The sequence below is a fragment of the Poromitra crassiceps genome, assembly GCF_964638095.1.
Source record: "Poromitra crassiceps genome assembly, chromosome: 4".
Classification (NCBI taxonomy): Eukaryota; Metazoa; Chordata; class Actinopteri; order Beryciformes; family Melamphaidae; genus Poromitra; species Poromitra crassiceps.
Window position 1 is genome coordinate 71,623,295 of NC_139626.1, and position 19,129 is coordinate 71,642,423.

Below are 19,129 nucleotides of genomic sequence, written 5' to 3' on the forward strand. Positions count from 1 at the left end.
TGACTGCAGCAATCAGGCACACCTGACATTAATCAGTTCGTCCAATAGTGTAGGACAGGAAACCACTATGCCCTACTCATTTCAGGAAGTAGTGGAGTTGTGCAAGTAGTGTATTGCACCAATTTTAAACCGAAGTATATATGTCGGGAGATGTCTTCACGCACAAAGTTTCATGCAATTTAAGCCATTTTCCTAGGAGTTATAAGCATCGGATGTTGTAACTACAAACCTCTGGGTCTGTTTACTTCCGCGGTCAACTGGGGCAGCCTGAAAGTAGCCAATGAGTGACATCCTCCTAAGTGAAGGCCCGCCTTGACGAGCGGCCTGACAGATTGCCATTTCCAATTGAGTTTTGTCAGTGATAGCGCACAAAGTGAACATGCAATACACGGGAGGCGCTGTTTTGCTGTTTTTCATTTGAATAGAGAGCCCCAGGGATGACATATTTTTGTAGGCTGAATGCGGAAGTCCCGAACTTCCTGGTTCTTCACTGTTTCTGTCTATGGGATTTTTGAATGGGTTTTTGGCGCGATGCTTCAAATAATGTCTGTGGGCAACGCAAGTTTAATCAAACGCGAACCAAGGTTCAGCGGGATAATCTTCACACATGAGGACCACTTTCATGAGTTTTGAAGCGTAACTGCGAGCCCTAGAGGTAAAAAGCTCGTGCTAAGCTAATCCAGAACTACACACAGTGTCGCATAGGCGTCCACGCATTGATTGCGAGAGAAAGAATTTCCGCGTTCACTCGTGATGACGTATAATATCCGCGTCGACATTGTAGTCTCATTTAGCCGTTTGCTAGCTAGCCACCCTTTTAACGGCACATAAAAGCTTCAAAACTCATAAAAGTGGTCTTCATGTGTGAAGATGATGTTACTAAACACTGGTTCGCGTTTGATTAAGCCAGCGTTGCCCAGAGAGATTATTAGAAGCATCGCGCCAAAAACCCATTCAAAACTCCCATAGGCGAAAACTGTGAAGAACCAGGGCTGTTAGCATCGATGATTTCCGGACTCGTTCCTGGGGCTCTCTATAGAGTACATTGCAAAGCATGTTCAGTCTTTGATAATGTAATGTCGAATGTCAAACATGTAATGTCAAATACAAATGCATTTTCATTTGAATTGTGACTTAAATAATGCTTGCAGGGATGGAAAATTAGGCTGGATTTTTTGGATTGCATTTACATTTCCACATTTAAATTACAAGTTTGATATAGTCCATTGAAAAGCAGTATGACTAAATTAAAATGAAATGTCAAATACCATTTAAATTATCATTTGACATTTTCTACAAAAATGCATTTTAATTTGAATTGTGACTTAAATAATGCTTGCAGAGATGGAAAATTAGGCTGCATTTTTCGGATTGCATTTTCATTACCAAATTTAAATTACCATTTTAATATAGTCCATTGTAGAGCGGGCTATGGACTTTGAAAATTAAATGTCAAACAGCTTGTCATTTTAATTCTTATATAGTCATAGAAAGCCCTTACAAGTATATGAAAATGAAAATGAAAATTGGATTATTCCATTTTAATTTAAATTTTTACTGAAATAACACACACATGTGTTGAAAATGATAATGTTATTGAGGAATTACATTACCATTTTCAAGTTTAAATTATCATTTGAATTGAGTCAGCTATAAGCTTCCATAATACTCAACTTGCTTTGCCCGGGGGCCACTTTTGTGAAATGATAGAAGGCCAGGGGCCAGTTAATAAACAAACAATATACATTTTTCTGTAGCGGATTACTTTACTTTACTTTACTTTATTTCATTTAGCAGACGCTTTTGTCCAAAGCGACTTACAAAATATTACAACATAGTATAAAAATACAGCAATAAAATACCACAGTAAACAACATAAACCAAAAACGGGAGCATAAAATATACAAATCACTTTTCGTTGTGATTCGTTGTAGTTCGAAAAAGTGTGTTTTTAGTCTCCGGCGGAAAATGGCTAATGAGTCAGCCAGCATAACAGAGGGGGGGAGCTCGTTCCACCATTTAGGAGCCAGGGAGGAAAAGAGTCGTGAGTGGGCCAAGCGGACCCCAGGGTCACGTAGTGATGGAGGGGCAAGGCGAGCTGTGCAGGTGGAGGAGCGGAGGGGATGGTTGGATGTTTGAAAACTGACCAAAGATTGCAGATAGGTAGGGGCTGACCAGTGAACTGCCCGGTAGGCCAGTACAAGAGTCTTGAATTTGATGCGGGCTATAATTGGGAGCCAGTGAAGGTCGCGGAGAAGGGGAGTGACGTGAGAGAATTTAGGTAGATTGAACACCAGATGGGCAGCTGCATTCTGGATGAGCTGGAGGGGTTGGATGGCCGAGGCAGGCAGCCCCGCCATGAGAACATTGCAATAATCGAGGCGGGAAAGAACAAGTGCCTGGACCAGAAGTTGAGCTGCCTCCCTTGTAAGACATTTGCGGATTTTTCTAATATTGTAAAGTGAGAACCTACAGGAGCGGGCGGTTGCAGAGATGAATGATGAGGTTGAAAGCTGGTTGTCTATGATTACGCCGAGGTTTTTAACAGTTTTAGATGGCCGTACAGTAGTATTTTCTATGGTGATGGAGAGGTCTGTGAGAGGGCAGTTTTTTTCCAGGGATGAAGAGAAGTTCAGTTTTGTCAAGATTGAGTTTGATGGTGGGCGGTCATCCAGGTTAAAATGTCTTTGAGACACGCGGCTAGGCGAGCCTCAATTTGGGTATCGGTAGGGGGAAAAGAAAGGAAGAGTTGAGTGTCGTCGGCATAGCTGTGATAGGAGAACCCGTGAGAGGAGATTATGTGACCAAGGGACCTAACATACAGAAGAAATAGGAAGGGGCAGAGTACAGATCCCTGGGGGACACCCGTGTTCAGAGTGCATGATTTAGACAGGGACCCACACCAGAGAACCTGAAGGGAGCGGTTGGAAAGATAAGAGGTGAACCATGAGAGTGCAGTGCCAGAGAGTGGAGAGAAGGATGTGATGGTTAACCGTGTCAAAGGCGGCAGACAGATCCAGGAGTACTAGCACAGAGGAGAGGGAGGAGGCTTTGGCTGTGTGAAGGGCATGAGTGACAGAGAGGAGAGCTGTTTCAGTGGAGTGAGCGGGTTTAAAACCAGATTGAAGGGGGTCCAGGAGGTTATTGCGAGAGAGATGGAGAGAAAGTTGTTCCGATACTGCGCGTTCAAGGCTTTTTGAGATGAATGGGAGGAGAGACACTGGGCGGTAATTTTGTATGACAGTATAGTCCAGGGAGGGTTTTTTGAGGAGTGGCTTGATTCTAGCTGTTTTAAGGGGAGCTGGGACTATACCAGAGGACAGGGAGGAGTTGATGAGGGAAGTGAGGAAAGGAGATAGATCGGAGGATATGGTTTGGAGAAGAGGAGAGGGGATAGGATCCAGGGGGCAGGTGGTGGCAGGATGGGACAAGAGGAGTTTAAGGACGGCATCGGGAGAGAGGGGAGAGAAGGAAGACAGAGTAGTGACAGGGGACGAAGAGTCAGGTTTGATGTCAGAGCTGTTTTTAGTGGCTGGAGGGGGGAAGGAAGAGGTGATGTCATCAATTTTTTGGGAAAACAAGGTCAGGAAGTCATCAGCAGATAGGGAAGAGGGGGGAGGAGGGGGAGGAGGGTTGAGGAGAGAGGAGAAGGTGGAGAACAATTTACTAGGATTGGAGGCAGAGGAATGAATTTGGGAAATGAAAAAGGAGGATTTTGCAGTGGTGACAGCAGTGGTGAAGTTGGTAAGATGAGGTGGTAAGCTGAGAGATCAAATGGGTCGTGGGATTTTTGCCATTTTCTTTCTGCTGCCCGAAGCTCCGTTCGATGAGTCCGCAGAGCTTCGGACAGCCACGGTGCAGGGGGACAGGATCTAGCTGGTTTGGAAATGAGGGGACAGAGTGAGTCAAGGGCTGAGGTGAGAGAGGAAAGGAGACTAGTGGCAGCATCGTCGGTGGATAGGAGAGAAAAGTTATCAACTGAGGGGAGGAGAGAGAGGACAGCAGAGGAGAGGGCCGAGGGTGTGAGGGTTTTTATGTTGCGACGGGTGGTAGTGGTATGAGTGGGGGGTGGGGAGGGTTTGGGGAGGGAGATGGGAAGGGAGAAGGTTATGAAGTGATGGTCGGAGACAGGGAGAGGAGTAACCGTGAGATTGGAGGTGCTGCAGGAGCGGGTAAAAAGAAGGTCGAGGAGGTTCCCGGGCTTATGGGTGGGCGGAGAAGAAGAGAGGGAGAGGTCAAAAGAAGAGAAAAAGTTGAGAAAGAGAGGAGAAAGAAGTGATGCTGCGGCCTACTTAATTAATAGTAATTCATATATGACTCGATGTGTTCATCGCACATACCTTTCATTAGTTGATGATGCGGTAAGCATCAATTAATGGCTTAAAGGACGGCTTTCCCGTGGGGAATATGAATATATATTAAATCTCACGCCCCTAAGGTTTTCGAATCCGTTGAAATTTTTGAAATTGGTTGTTCACAGCCTGAGCTATCAACCATCTCTCACATTATTTTCTTGACGCTCTGACGTAAAACGCGTCGGAGCGTCAAGTCCAGACTTGCGGAAGAGAGCAGCTGTAAACTACAAGTGTTGTAGGGGTGTGCCGCCATGGTCCCGCCTAGTGTTGTCACGGTACCAATAATTCAGTAGTCGGTACCGGTACTAGTGAATTTCCACGGTACTCGGTACCAATTTCGGTACCACGGTAAAAAAAACAGACTGATATTTCTTGAACATATTCTCCTTTATTAAAGTATGCAACCATTTCCAATTAACAAATGGCATGTAGCCTTCAACTTTAAAACAAAACAATGTGCTTCTGCTGGGGTTCCTCTGCCTTTCCGACGCCCTGCCACTCCGAACGTTAACTTCCATTATTCGGACTGGCGGTCGTTCACCTTAGAAGCCGCAATGCCGACCTTAGGTTTAGGCGTGGGGGTGGGAGAGGTTAGGTTTTGGGTTAGGGTCTGGGGGAGGTTAGGTTTAGGCATGGGGGGAGGTTAGGTTTGGCGTTGGGTCTGGGAGAGGTTAGTGAAAAACGGGGAATATAGACCCCCTTTCTGAGTGCCGATATTTCGGAGTGGCAGAACGTCGGAGTGGCAGCACGTCGGAGTGGCAGCATGTAACCGCTTCTGCTTACTTCTTCTTACATTCAACTCTGTATGGCAGTGAGTACAGACAGTGGCATGTAGCCCTCAAGTATTTTATTTTATTATTATATTAAATATTATAATTTAATTTATTTCACAGAATTGCTGGAATCCTTTTTTTTCAACGGTGTATATTGGTATTTGATCGATGCATAGGAATTCTGCCAATGCCCTATCACACTTTCTTGCTTCATGTGAGTTCTTGTCATATTTCCTCTGCTTTTCAAAAACATCAGGAATTGTCTGCTGGGTGGTCTTTTGGGCTCCGCGACTTGTGCCTTCCTCTTCATCTTCATCTCTCGCATACTGTTAAATGGAAAGTAACATCAGTGAGATTTACTAAAATAAAGAGATGATAAAGACAACTGCACATACACACATGTAGAGTGCAAGCAATTTTATGTAGCTAGTTTTAATTCACGGACATGTTTCACCCGAAAGAAGCTTGTATTTATTTTGATGCCATGTTGAACTATGGCTAAGTTCGGCTATTAGCCGTGTCCCATAATGATTCCATTACAAACATTGCATTGCACACCCACTACACTATGCTAGCTAATGCTGTACCAGGTATTAGCCGGGTCCCATAATGATTCCATTACGTAATAACATTAGCCAAACGTTTTTTTGGTTACACAATGCATTGCCAGCTATCTCAAAAACGAATGTGACAGGATATGGTCCGTTTGATATGTTGTTAAACGTGTTATTTTACACCGTTTGAAAGAATTAACCCACCTTGGATTCTTTGAACAGGTCTGGGTGCCTGTCTTTCAGGTGCTTGGCGAGATTGGATGTGTTACCCTGTTTGGTTTGGAACTCCCTTTCACACTTTTTGCAGATGGGGCTTTGGGGACTGATATTTCCAAATGCGACTCTTTGCATTGTTCTTGGAATAGGAGCAGCCGCTCCTGCTGCAGCCGTAGCCATTCTCTTCGCCGCCTGTGCGCACTGCTCGTGTCAACAAGCTGTGAATGACTGTTCGCGATTAGTGTGGACGTTCGGGGACACCGTAGTCCCGGAAGTGCGCCGGGCTGTATGCGCAGTATGTGTGTTGCTCAGGCAGACAGGCTAACGTTAGCTGGCGGCTGGGTCCATGAAGCCAAGCCATGGTGGCAAACTAAATAGTAAATTCGGTACCCTCGGTACCATGAAAAACAGGTACCGTTCAGTACCATAGCAATGTAGTACCGTCCAAGTACCGAAGTACCGAGTACCGTGACAACACTAGTCTAGAGGTCCTCCACGCCCCTTCAGAGGTCCTGAAGAAAAACAAAAGGCAGCCATCTTTTTTCACCGCAGAGCCTAGGCTAGCTAATGTTAGCTTCCCATAGCTCCTTGCAAAGAACCATATCTCGGGAACGGAAGCACCTACAGACACGGGACTGGCGGCATTGGAAAGCTCGTCAAATTTTACATCTAGTAGAAGGTGCGTTGAAGTTACGAAATCAACGCTGAGCAATGTACCCTTTTTTACACATTTTTACATGAAATAGTTACAACATCAGATGCTCATAACTCCTAGGAAAATGGATAAAAATGCATGACATCTCCCGACATATATACTACCGTTTAAATTTGGTGCAATTTGGAGGCAATTTTTTTTTTATATTCTTCTTCTTCTCCTAATGTTTTTATGTCGAAGCCTTCTTCTTCTTTGAGTTTTATGGCGGTTGGCAAACATATATGTGCATTACCGCCACCTACTGGAGTTTGATATCAGCCAAATGCCTGAGGGGTGGGCGTGGAATCGAAGGCCACGTGAGCCCAGTGCATTGTGGGAACTGTAGGATTTCGGCTCCCCGCACCCGCCCCTCCCCCCCACCAGCCCCCCCCACCCCCCCACGCAGAGTGGATTTTGGTTGATTGCTCAGGCTGTGAACAACCAATTTCAAAAATTTCAACGGATTCGAAAACCTTAGGGGCGTGAGATTTAATATATCTTCATATTCCCCACAGGAAAGCCTTCCTTTAATTCATCATGAGTTAAGCATGCATTCATGCACATGTTTGCACCAGTATTGTAAAGTGTTACCAATTTGTCTTGGGCTACAAAGTGCGTTACAGCATGTCAATCGGCAAAACATATACCATCAGGAGAAAGAAAAAACAACAACAACAACATGACAGCAAGACAACAGTAGCATTTTAACAAGACATTGCACAAAACCTGGGTTGAACAGGCGGTGCCTGTTTAGGCAAGAAAAAATTGCACTGACCCTTATTGCACTATCATGTGAAAATAAGATAATACAATAAAATAATATAAATAAATAAAAGCATATAACCATAAAAAACATAAGATCATAAAATCATAGAAGCATAGAAGCATAAAACCATGGCGAGATGAAAACAAGGAGAAACCACAAGAAGGACTAAAAGAAAAGAAACAAGCGCGCTTACCTACTGCCACCTCCCATCAGTGCAGGTGTTACACCCGTGAGGAAGGGGGAGAAGGTCTATTCAACAGTGCAATGGAAGTAGGAAGGAAGGATAGACTATATCTATTGCTCTATTTGCTATTGCAAATAAACAAATGTGTGTGTGTGTGTGTGTGTGTGTGTGTGTGTGCGTGCGTGCGTGCGTGCGTGCGTGTGTGCGCGCACGCACGTGCGTGGATGTGTGTGTAGGCTGAGCGGCTCGTACGAGGCCCTCTCGGGGGGCAGCACCACAGAGGGCTTTGAGGACTTCACAGGGGGTGTGGCTGAGATGTTTGACCTGAAGAAAGCTCCCAGAGATCTGCACCGCATCATCAGCCAAGCCCTGCAGAGAGGCTCGCTACTCGGCTGCTCCATCGACGTATGACACCACCAAGCACCAACACTATACCTAAAAAAATTAAAATTTGATGTAGAAGAACGAACACGAACAAAACAAACAGGCTCAGACACAGGAAGGAAAACAAAGAAAAACATACATATAATATCTACACTCAGTGTTACAATGTGGTGCTACCAACCACCTGGGGTGCTTATGTGCTTGTAGGAAATGTTGTGTATGGGGTCCCACGCAAGGGGTCCACGAGGAGCCAGGCGGGAAAATTACTCGCAGCCCCTAACCTCATTGAGGTAGGCCAGAAACGGGGTCCCAGATTGTTAGAAACTTCTTAAGTGAGTTGGTTGTCAGTGATCTGAGTCTCTCCATCCTTATAACAGAGATCATGTCCATCAGCCACAGTTGAAAAGAAGGTGAAGAGGGCGACTTCTATTCCATTGAATACGTTTTCTGGCAACAGGTGTCCCCAGTGTCAGAGACTGTTGCACAGCTGTAGGAGTCCAGAGAAGTCGGAGATGGCGAGTTCTGCCTCCGATGGAAGGGTTATTTTGTAGGCCTTAGAGTACCAGTCAAATATTCTGGCCCAGAATCCCATCAGTGAAGGGCAGAAACAGAAGGCATGAGACAGAGTGCTTTCTGACGCCTGGCATATGTCACACAGTGGTGAGACAGAGGGGAAGATCTTGTGCAGCTTATGTTTAGAATAGTGAAGACAATGAGCGATTTTAAATTGGATCAGCTGGTGTCTACTAAAGCCACCTATTTCTGAAGAAAATGGTGAAAATGACATACCCAAACTAAAATGCTTACTGTGACTGAACCACTAGGGTTACAGACAACTGCCTGACCTTTTCTGAAAGGTAATACTTTGAAGTTTGTGTTCCAAGTGTCAGAATGACTATGTGTTACTGACCCTGAGTAACACCAGCTGTTGGAGAAAAAGGAACTTATATTTTTCTCCAACACCAGCTCAAACACAGTGGTTGATTCTTGCCTAGAATAAAAAACACTTTTAGAGTGTAAACAGTTACCTGTGGTTGTTGTATTTATGGCTAGAAACCCAATGGAGACATAGCCACAGGCCTTACCACATCCCAACTCAAAGAAGATGAAAAAATACCAAAACATGAGTATTTGGCAGTGGTTTTTATAGGGAGATACCTAGGCGGATTTCCAAAAAGCCATTTGAAAAAGCCAAATAATCGGAAATGTTGTCTTTGTCTTTGTACAAAGACGTCTATAACTTCCGCTGTGTTGATCTGATCCGAAAAAGGAAGACATGGTTCAATACGCAAGATTCATTAATTTGGTATGTAGGATGAACAGCATTGTTCAGAATTAACCACCTAATTCATCACGTTAATGACAGATGAACAGCAAAAAATCAGAAACGTAACGCCCATGTTACGGTGCACTGCAAGAGGTTTTAACTGAGCAGAGTTGTATTAACTGAGCAGAGTTGTATACTACCTCATAACATTTAAAATTATTTTATTATTTCATCTTGTGCTTGTTAAACTATATGCAAAATATATTGATATATTGGTCCAGCTCAGACGTTATGGTCTAATCATTTTGACCAAATCCTTTGCATGTGACAGACGCCAAATGTACACTCACATTCTTAAAATATATTTACGGACATTATCCCACGGACACTTGAAAGACATTTACATGAACATTTTACATGGACACCCCCCCCCCCCCAATTTACATGTTAGATTAATCTCCTTTGCAATTTATAATGTGAAGATTGTATTTCTGTCTGCTCCATCTTCTGCTATTAATGTGATCACTGCACTGCATGCTGCACAAAGACAAATTCCTCGTTTAGGGGTGCACCGATCACGTTTTTTTGCCACCGATTGCAGATGGCCTATGAGCAATATATGCCCGATAACAATCATTCATGCCAATCTCTTTTTTATTAATAGCTGGTAGCAGTATTATTTTTCATTTCCCCCGAAGTGTGGCAGTACGGTACCACAGCAGAGATATTGATAAAGACATTCACCTTATTGTTGTGGGCGCTTTAAGAGATGGGAGTCAGTGGGGTTCACAAGAGTTAAGAAGTACACGGGTTGGTTGGAATATGGTTAGCCGTGGTTATGGTAATAGCAATGTACATAGTTGGAGTACTGGAATAAGATAGGATGAATCGGCGTGACATCACTACAACAAAAACGCACTTCCAGGTGCCACTGCAGCAGTAAAATAGTAAGAGTTGTGCCAAACGTTAATATCTCAAAAACTATACATCACATCGCTTAGATTTTGACTTTGTGAGTGAGAGCAGAAGTAGCCCAAGGGTCTGATGTAATATGTATGTAGTGTTCAAGTTGTGTCAACTGTCGCAATTTTGCGTGGATTTAGTAAAAAGTAAAGCCTGCTAGAGTGAGATGGTCCCATTATAAAGGCTGAAAGAAGCATAACACGTAAACTGCGATTTCTCAAACAGTACAAAAGATACATTAAAGCTGAATTCAGGTGATGAGTCCTAAAGGTGGTCACTTGTTTAAAGTTCAAATAAAGTGTCAGGCTTAAAGTATGAATGAGTAGTTACAGCTCAAAGAGGACATGGTTTTACCATGAACTCCTGTTTAAAACAAACTGCAGTTGCAGCCGGAAAGTCTGTTGGAGTGTTTTGTTTACCAACCCTGATCCCTTGTATTATAGGTCTGTTTCCATTATACATGCATTCCATCCATCAAATCCTGGTTAAAACCTATAAACAAAACCACCATGTGCATGAGTTGGGCGGTAGACTCCAGGGTGGCCTTCGTTGTCGCAAAAAAAGGGTGGGCAAAAGGTCACATGCCAGGCCATTCAGAGAGCCTATCATTGATCTGCAGCTGCAATATGTGAGGCTAATTTGTGTATGTTTTAGAGGTCTAATCGGCGCCGATAGCATGTTTTAAAAACTATCGTTATCGGCGGATGTGAGCTCCGATAGCGGCCGATGCCTGAGCAGCCTCTGCCAGCCACGCAAGGACGCACATCACATGGAGGCTCCAAACAAGAAGTCAAGGTAATGTCATTGTTGTGTACCTGAGATAATTTCGCCTATATTTAAATGAAGTTAACTTTAAGACAGCCTTATTAGTAAATTGTGGGCAAGATAAGGTTGCTGTTCATCATATGGCATATTGAAGAAGCCGCTTTACCGAACGCAGGCAGCCATGCTGTCTGATTGTGTTTTGCTAGCGCCTCGGTAGCATGCTGCTGCAACTGCAGTGGAGGGGGGAGAGAGAGCGCAGCTAGTCACTAGTCACTAGTCAATGTCATCTACGGCTGGCACTGCGATACTAATGTTGCAGACAGACTTTTAATTACGTTTTTCAATGTAGACTACGTTATGCGTTAACGTTAATGTTACTCTCTGTATTTTACTAGCGCTGCTGTGGACGAGGGCGGGGGTAAAGTTTACCTCAAGCACTTCGCTCAATGGAAAAGCCTTCAATGAATTATGCAATGCATTTGATTCAACTAAAACGTGCAATCTGGCAAATAGTGAGACCCGTAGCAAGACCCATTAAACTTTTAACTCACCAATTTGCTTTCCCTTCCAAATCCAGCGACGTAAAATAATCCATTCACGAAAAGAATAAGCACTCCCAGGAATGCATGGACGATAAAAGTTTAACGTTACATGCAGTTAAGCAGAAAGTCGCACTCGGCAGTAAAACTCACATCGGGTGTCCTGTTCTTTCTGTCACGAAGACTATAATCCACCAAATCACATGACGTTTTGTCATCAAGTCTTTAATCCACCGTCACACTTCAGGACATCCTCTTAATCCAAAACAGAGTGTGAAAAGTAGTTGTCTCTCTCCTTTGTTGTTGTGTTTGTGAAATGGAGGTTTACTGTAACCAGAGACCTTTTATTGTAAAGATGCGACAGCACACAGCCAATCCGCCATTTTGGAGACTAAGCTTCTGCCCCAGCAAGGAGCCGTATTTCAGGCCAAAATGGCCGCAGCGCTGTTTTCAAAAAGGCACTATATACTCTTGCCTTCTCATTCTCAATTATCTTTGCTGTTACACGCAGCTGAGTTTGTTTATTTTCTACCTCTGGGTCCCCAGTGACCCCATGTGACTGATGTTGACTGATAAATTAAATTAGGAAGCTTCTGTGATGATGACAATGATAATTTCTTAACTTTAGCCGATCTGAGGGGGTTTTATTTGAACAACAATCTTAAAAAACAACTCCACTATCACCCCCCATATTAAAGCCTAAGTTAAATTGTGAATATAGAAACACATACATATATGTTAGTTTAATATATTTAATATATACCTATGTATATATGTTCAGTTCCAGATTTATTGAATATTTTGATATTCAATCAGTACAGAGTACAGATAATTTATATATTTATTTTATTTAGGTATTTATTTCATCCAGATTCCAGATTGAAGTATTTTTTACTTTATTTGTTTATTTCAACAGTGTTGTTTTCTAATAAATAAAAAAGATTGTTCATTTACAACTGTGTCGATTTTTCCCCCCGCGGGGGTATGATATCGGCCGTTTAATCGGCTATCGGCTATAGGCCGATTAATCGGCTATCGGCTTTTCCCTGCTCCAAACTATCGTTATTCTATCGGTATCGGCCTTTTCCACTATCGGTCGACCTCTAATATGTTTGAATGTCCTTGAGTTTTCGGGTCTCATTGAGTGAAATAAGATCATTTGGAGCATACAAATAAACAATTTAACTTTCAAATAAGAAAGAAAAACAAATGACATGGACAGCATGAATCATTCACTTTTTTATTTGCAATTAAAAAAACTCGAACACCGATTTGTTGTTTTTGTTATTGTTGAGGCTGTATTGTAAACCGTAACACTAGCTCAGGATACACAGAGGATGAACAGTATTTCTTGCTTTGGTTAATTTCTTGACTTATTCAACCTCCCCCAAACAGATCAACTACAATTCCTGCAATAATTGCTGTCAAAAAAGTTACCAAAATAAAATAAACAAAATAAAATAAAGTGTCAGTGTTTTGTTTTTTAAAGCCTCAGAAAAACATGGAGGCTGTAAACAGTAACACTAGCTCAGGAGACAGGATGAACATTTCTTGCTCTGCTTAATTAGAAAGTGATGAAAAATCAATCTGAAGTGAAGGAAAAACAAAAGATGACTGTGGTAGCAGTAAATATAATGTGCAATCAGACATATTCAGGCATTATTGCATCACAAAGCAAACCATTAAATAAATCACATCAAAACTTGATTCAAATATACAGTCATCAATAAAAACCAATACATAGAAAAATACATTAGCTAGAAAGTAGAAAAATATAAATATATATAATATATATAATATAATCTGCTTGATTAGAAAATTGATTAAAAATCAAACTAAAGTGAAGGAAAAACAAAAGATATGCATACTGTGGTACCTCCCAGTAAATTTAATGTGCAAAGTTTCAATCAGAAGAGAGTGAATGAGTCATCCATACTCTCCAACTCTGTGTCTCCCCTTGTGCCTCTTGTCTCTCCTCCTGTCCTTCTGCCCCATGTTGTCTCTGTGCAGCTCCTTGAGCCTGACTGACTCTGAATACAAAACATGGGGGGCAAAGAATAGTATATTGGTTTCTATTATAGCCTACAGTATAAGAACTCTCTCTCTCACACACACACGGTAGGCTATGCTAATGATGCTAATGATATCTGCAACTTGCAGACAGTGGGTCATTGAAAGTGCTTGAATTAAGCAAGAATAGAAATTTAAGTTCTCTCTCATTTTTTTTTACTTTGTTATCACAGAGAATCACCTTCACCTTCACCTATCCCATAACCCCGGAGGGTCATTGGGGCACCACAGACGATCTGTCGACGAGCTCTCTCCATCTCTCTCTGTCATCGGCAGCTCTCACTGTTTCACCAAGTTTTAATTGAGTCCATTCTTGGATGTTATCCTCACATCTTTTATTTTGTCTCCCCAGTTTCCTGCCTCCTTGCACAGTGCCTTGCAGGATGGTCTTTGCCAGGCCTGATGATCTGGTGATGTGTCCGTACCACCTCACTTTTTGCTTTTTCACAACGGTAATGTTCCATTCCATGTTTGTAATGTGCTGGGTGTAGGAGATACCCAAGAGTCTTCTGTAGCATCTCATTTCCAAACTCTGTATTATTTGCTGTAGGCCTGCTGTGGGGGTCCATGATTCACACACGTATAGGAATATTGAGATGACAAGTGAGCGCAGTAGCCTCACTTTTGATCCCAGGCTGATGTTTCTGTCCTTCCATATGGGCTTGAGTTGTGTCAGGGCAGCGGTTGTTTGTGCTATCCTGGCAAGGACTTCCTTCTTGGAACCTTCGTCGGACATGATCGCTCCAAGGTATTTGAAGCTGGACACACAGTCAAGTGCTCGTCCATTGACTTTGATGTCAGACATGATGCAATTGTTGTTAGTCATCAGCTTTGTTTTTTCTGTGCTGATTTCCATTCCGTAGGCTCGGGAGGTGGTGTCAAGCCTTTTGACTAGGCTGACAAGTTATTTTACTCCTCCTGCTAGCCCGTCAATGTTGTCGGCAAACCGGAGGTTTGTGATTGTTCTGCCTCCTATGCTGACAGTTCCCTCATGGTCTTCCAGGGCGTCCGCCATGATGCGCTCCAAGAAGATGTTGAAGAGGAGAGGTGAGCGGAGGCATCCTGGGCGCACGCCGATTGTTGTCCTGAACCAGTCTTCAAAGGCTCCGTTGTGGAGGACTGCACTGGTGGCCTTGTCGTACAGGTTTTGGATGATTCTGACAAGGTTGGGGCTGATGAGGTTGGGCCCACAGAGCAGCATGCCACACTCGATCAAAGGCTTTCTTGAAGTCCACAAACACGTGGTACAGGGGTTGTTGATGCTGTAGGTGTTTCTCGCAGATGATTCTCAGGTTAAATTATTTGTTCTGTGGTGCTTCGTCCTAAAACCAGCCTGTTCTTCAGCTATGATTTGTTCCGCTTGAGGTTTTAACCTATTCATTATTATCTTCAGTATGCCTTTGCTGGGGTGGCTGATGAGACTGATGGTGGTAGTTTTGACATGGTTGAAGATTGCCCTTTCTTGGAAATGTGATGATCTGTGATTGTGTCCATGATGTAGGCCCTCACCCTGCCTGTAGGAGTTCTGCTGGGATGTTGTCCCGGCTGATTTTCCTTTTTTGAGTGACCGGACTGCTGCCTCGACTTCTTCACGGAGGATGGGGAGTTTTTCATCATCCTCAGTGATTTGGGTTTGTTGTTGTAGAGCTCAGAGCAGTATTCTGTCCACCTGTCCAAGATCTTTTGTTCTTTGTTCTTCTTTTGTTCCTCCTAATGTTGTTTTGAATATTTCAGCCACTACAGGGTCTTGTAGTTTGTCCAGATTGAGCTTCATTCTGGTGTACTTGGAGCTTTTGATCTTCTTCAAGCGTAGGCAAAAAGACATGAGTACAAGATCGTGGTCACTCCCAATGTCTGCTTTTGGGAAGCTGCGTGTCCTCCCGATGTTAACGCTTGATTGGAAGCGCTTCTTGATCAAGATGTAATCGATCTGGTTGTGGTGTTCTCCATTAGGGCTATGCCAGGTCCATCATCTGGAAGCCTTGTGGAGGCCAAGTGTGTTCGCCAGCATCAAGTTGTTGTATCTGGCAAACTCCAGGAGCCTTAGGCCCCTGTCATTTCCTCTACCTCTTTGCTCCTCCACCTCTCCCCACCCCCCTCCCCCATTCCATTCTCCAGCAGGATGAACGAACTGATAAGCTTTGGACTGTCTATGATCCCCCAGTCCCCTTGTCCATCTAATCCCCCTCGTTCTACCCTCCCGACCCTGAACCTGGCCCCTCGACCGTCCCCTCCCTCACATGCCCTCCAGCCCTCTCCCATACTGCCATGCCCCACGCCCCCCCCGACCTACCCCCCGAATTGCCTCTGTGTATGAAATGTGCTATACAAATAAACTTGACTTGACTTGTCATTGGTCTTGATGTTGGAGTAGGGGCCACAAGTGTCTTTCCAGTTTGGATAGGCATCCTCTCCAACCCTTGCATTCCAGTCTCCTTCCACAATGATGATATCTTTCTTTGGTGTTTGGTCTAGGACTGCTTGTAATTGTTAATAGAAATCTTCCACCTCACTATCCTGATAGGTGGATGTTGTGGCGTAGGCCTGGATGATGGTGATGTTAAATGGGGTTGCTCTCAAACGGATGGTGATGAGTCTACTGGAGACTGGCTGGCAACCCATGACCATGCCCAGAATGTCTTTGTGAACAAAGAAACCCACACCATGTTTGTGTTTGTTCTCTTTGCCGCTGAAGTAGAGTTTGTGGCCTTTGTCGGTTGATGTTTCACTGAAGCTTTTCGAATGTAGTTCGCTGATACCCAGGATGTATCAGCGAACTACGTTGCTCCCTTTCTGGCAAAAAAAAAACCCTCTGGCAGAAGCTAACTACAGTATTGAAAAACGGCTGGCAGTGAATGTGTGAATGTGAATGTGGACAGCAAACGAGTGGGCTGTCGGCACTCGGGAGCAGAGGACGGTTAGTTAGATATCTATTTAATGTTCTCATAATTATATTTACAACCATAACGAACCGCGATGTGACCGAAAAAGTGTCATTTACAGAGTGTAAGCAGCATGCCCCGCAGGCTCTCGTTCTAGCCTGTTTGAGTGTTTGAGGAGTGTACTCGGTGCGACAAATCTTCTGTGGGGATCCGAATGAACCCAAAAGTATTTGTGGGTAGAAAACATCATATTTTAAGCTGGAAATGAGGACCGTGGTGTAAAAAACCGAAATTCTCCTTTAAGCTTAAACTTGTTCTTAATGCAGATAAAACTAGGTTGATTCTTTTTTTCTAAATCCAATTTTCAGTGTGCTATTATGCCTCAGATTACTACAATCCAAAACAAGGTGATAGAGGTGGTGTCATCTTATAAGTACCTAGGTTTCCTTCTTGATGAACAACTGTATTTTAAACTCCATATTGAGCAACTAGCAAAAAAACGTAAACTTAAATTGAGGTTTTACTTTAGAAATAAGGCTTGTTTCAATTTTCAAGATAAGAAACGGCTTGTGGCTGCTACCTTTTTGCCTATATTGGATTATGGAACTATTTTATATGGGAATGCTCCAAAATCACATCTTCATGTTTTAGATACAGTTGCTGCTTTACGATTTGTAACAAACAGCTCAATCCTCACACATCACTGTGTACTGTATGAATTGTCAGGTCAGTCATCCCTGGACATAAGAAGACAGTCACATTGGTATTTGTTTACAAAGCCATCCAGGGCCAGCTACCAATTTACTTAAGCACCTTGCTCACTCAATCTAGAGGTGCTCATTACAATCTGAGATCAAAAACCTGTATCTTGTATCATGTTCCTACTGTGAGAACTGAGTTTGGGAAACATGCCGTTAGCTATATGTTGCTCCTTTCTCCTGGAATCTGCTAAAGGATTTGAAATTACATTCCCTCATTAGGATAGCTAACGGTTCCATGTCGCTGTTCCGACCTCCCGCTGGTTCGTCCTCTCTCTATTCCGACCTCCTGTTGTTCCGACCTCCTGCTAGTCCGACCTATACCCTCGACCACCCAATATTCCACAGACAGGCCGCATCTCTCCTCCACTCGAGAACATCCTTTCCCAGCTGTCGCTGTCCATCAGCAGGAGTGCTGAAATGTAGATCAATCATTTTCGGCTGCATGCGTGCATCCAAGCACCGATAGCCGCTAATGGTGACATGAACAGATTCGTTGAGAATTCACGGTAAATGTAGAAGAGCTAGAGAGAGAACTATGTACAGGACTGAAAGACTGCCTCATCCCACCTGTACACATACCCCCGAGCAGGGATTCCGCTAGCATTTTTTCTGGCTGGCCAATTGAGCTGGCGACATTCCAGAATTCTGGCTTTATAGAATATTTATCGACCCAGTCAAAATGTAGCCCATTGAAAAAAGATAGATTAATCATTTCTTAAATACATAACATATTGTATAATTTTTTAGCAAACAAAATCTTAATTTTAAATCATTTTTTGATTTCCAAATAATTTTCTAACTATTCACTGCAGTCTAAAGGGAGCGAGCTGCAGGCACACTGCTCTTTATTTAATTAATTAATTCAGTTCGGGTTTGCAGACCCATTAAGATTAAACAATAAAACACAAAAAACAAAAGCTATTATCCAATCGTCCAACAAACATATTTTATTATAGTGAATGAACTCTTCACAAACTTTGTGAACTGAACAGTTTGTCATATATTCCCGTTTAATGATGCCTAAAGAAAGACACTGGCGGGCCTATATTAAATGTCTCTTTGCATCCAAGAACGTGAAATTAAATAACTTGAAAGATAATCTAAATTAAGAAGTTGCCTACCTGCAACAAGCCAGAGATGAGACGTGCAGTCAGTCAAACTTTATAGCCTGCAGTGTTATGTATTGTCTATTCATTCATCTTCCATTTACAATGCTTTTATTTTCTTGTCATTTAGTTAATTAGTTAATTTTGTTTAATTTCTATTCATTTATTATTTTATTTCGATCCCCATGTCAGTTTCATCGTCACCTCCATAATATTGCTAAAATCAGACACGGCCTCTCTTCCCCTGCTGCTGAGTCTGACATGCACGCAGAAGCATGGCCTAGCGGCGCTGGAAAGGGCTACGGGAGTGGAGCTGGCCGTGGTGCGACCCGCGCGGAGGCTGTGCCGTCGCTGTCTGAGGTGCTGATCTGCCTTCTCTCTCTCCACTCCACAGCTGTCCACGTAATCTAACGTTATGCCTCACTCGTAGGCTATAAAGGCACATTCAACTCGAGCACATTTTGCGCACAGAATGCCCCGCAATTTGTAGATCAATACACATAACATGTAGACATTAGGTTGAATCCAAATGCAACATGCAGACAGCATGCAGCAATATACAGATTTTAGATATCTACACAAAGGAAAACGTGCAATCTTGTCTGGATTTGCTGCCATTTAGTATGATTGATGTAAACCGAACGTGTGCATAATAAGATCTCCGTGCCATGGAGAGGTGCATATACACACTTGCGCTGTGTATGAGTTCGGCAGGCTGCTGTGACTGTTGTCAACATAAACAACATCGGGTTTGGGGATGCAGGCAAAGGCATTGCAAGTATAATTGGACCATTCTGGTAACATTCTTGGATGATTATATATTGCTCCACTAGACGGTCAAATCTGTTGT

The 19,129-nt window shown here is 43.2% G+C and overlaps 1 protein-coding gene across 1 annotated transcript in view; it reads left to right on the top strand.

Moving 5' to 3' along the window:
• Window positions 1-19,129, top strand: part of LOC310775932 (calpain-1 catalytic subunit-like) — a gene marked incomplete at both ends in the record, with an annotated part of 117,902 nt that overhangs the window by 16,783 nt on the left and 81,990 nt on the right. The window contains one exon of the mRNA XM_083636054.1: window positions 7,779-7,947. Within this exon, the coding sequence (XP_083492180.1) occupies window positions 7,779-7,947 (169 nt within the window). The remainder of the gene's footprint in view (window positions 1-7,778; window positions 7,948-19,129) is intronic.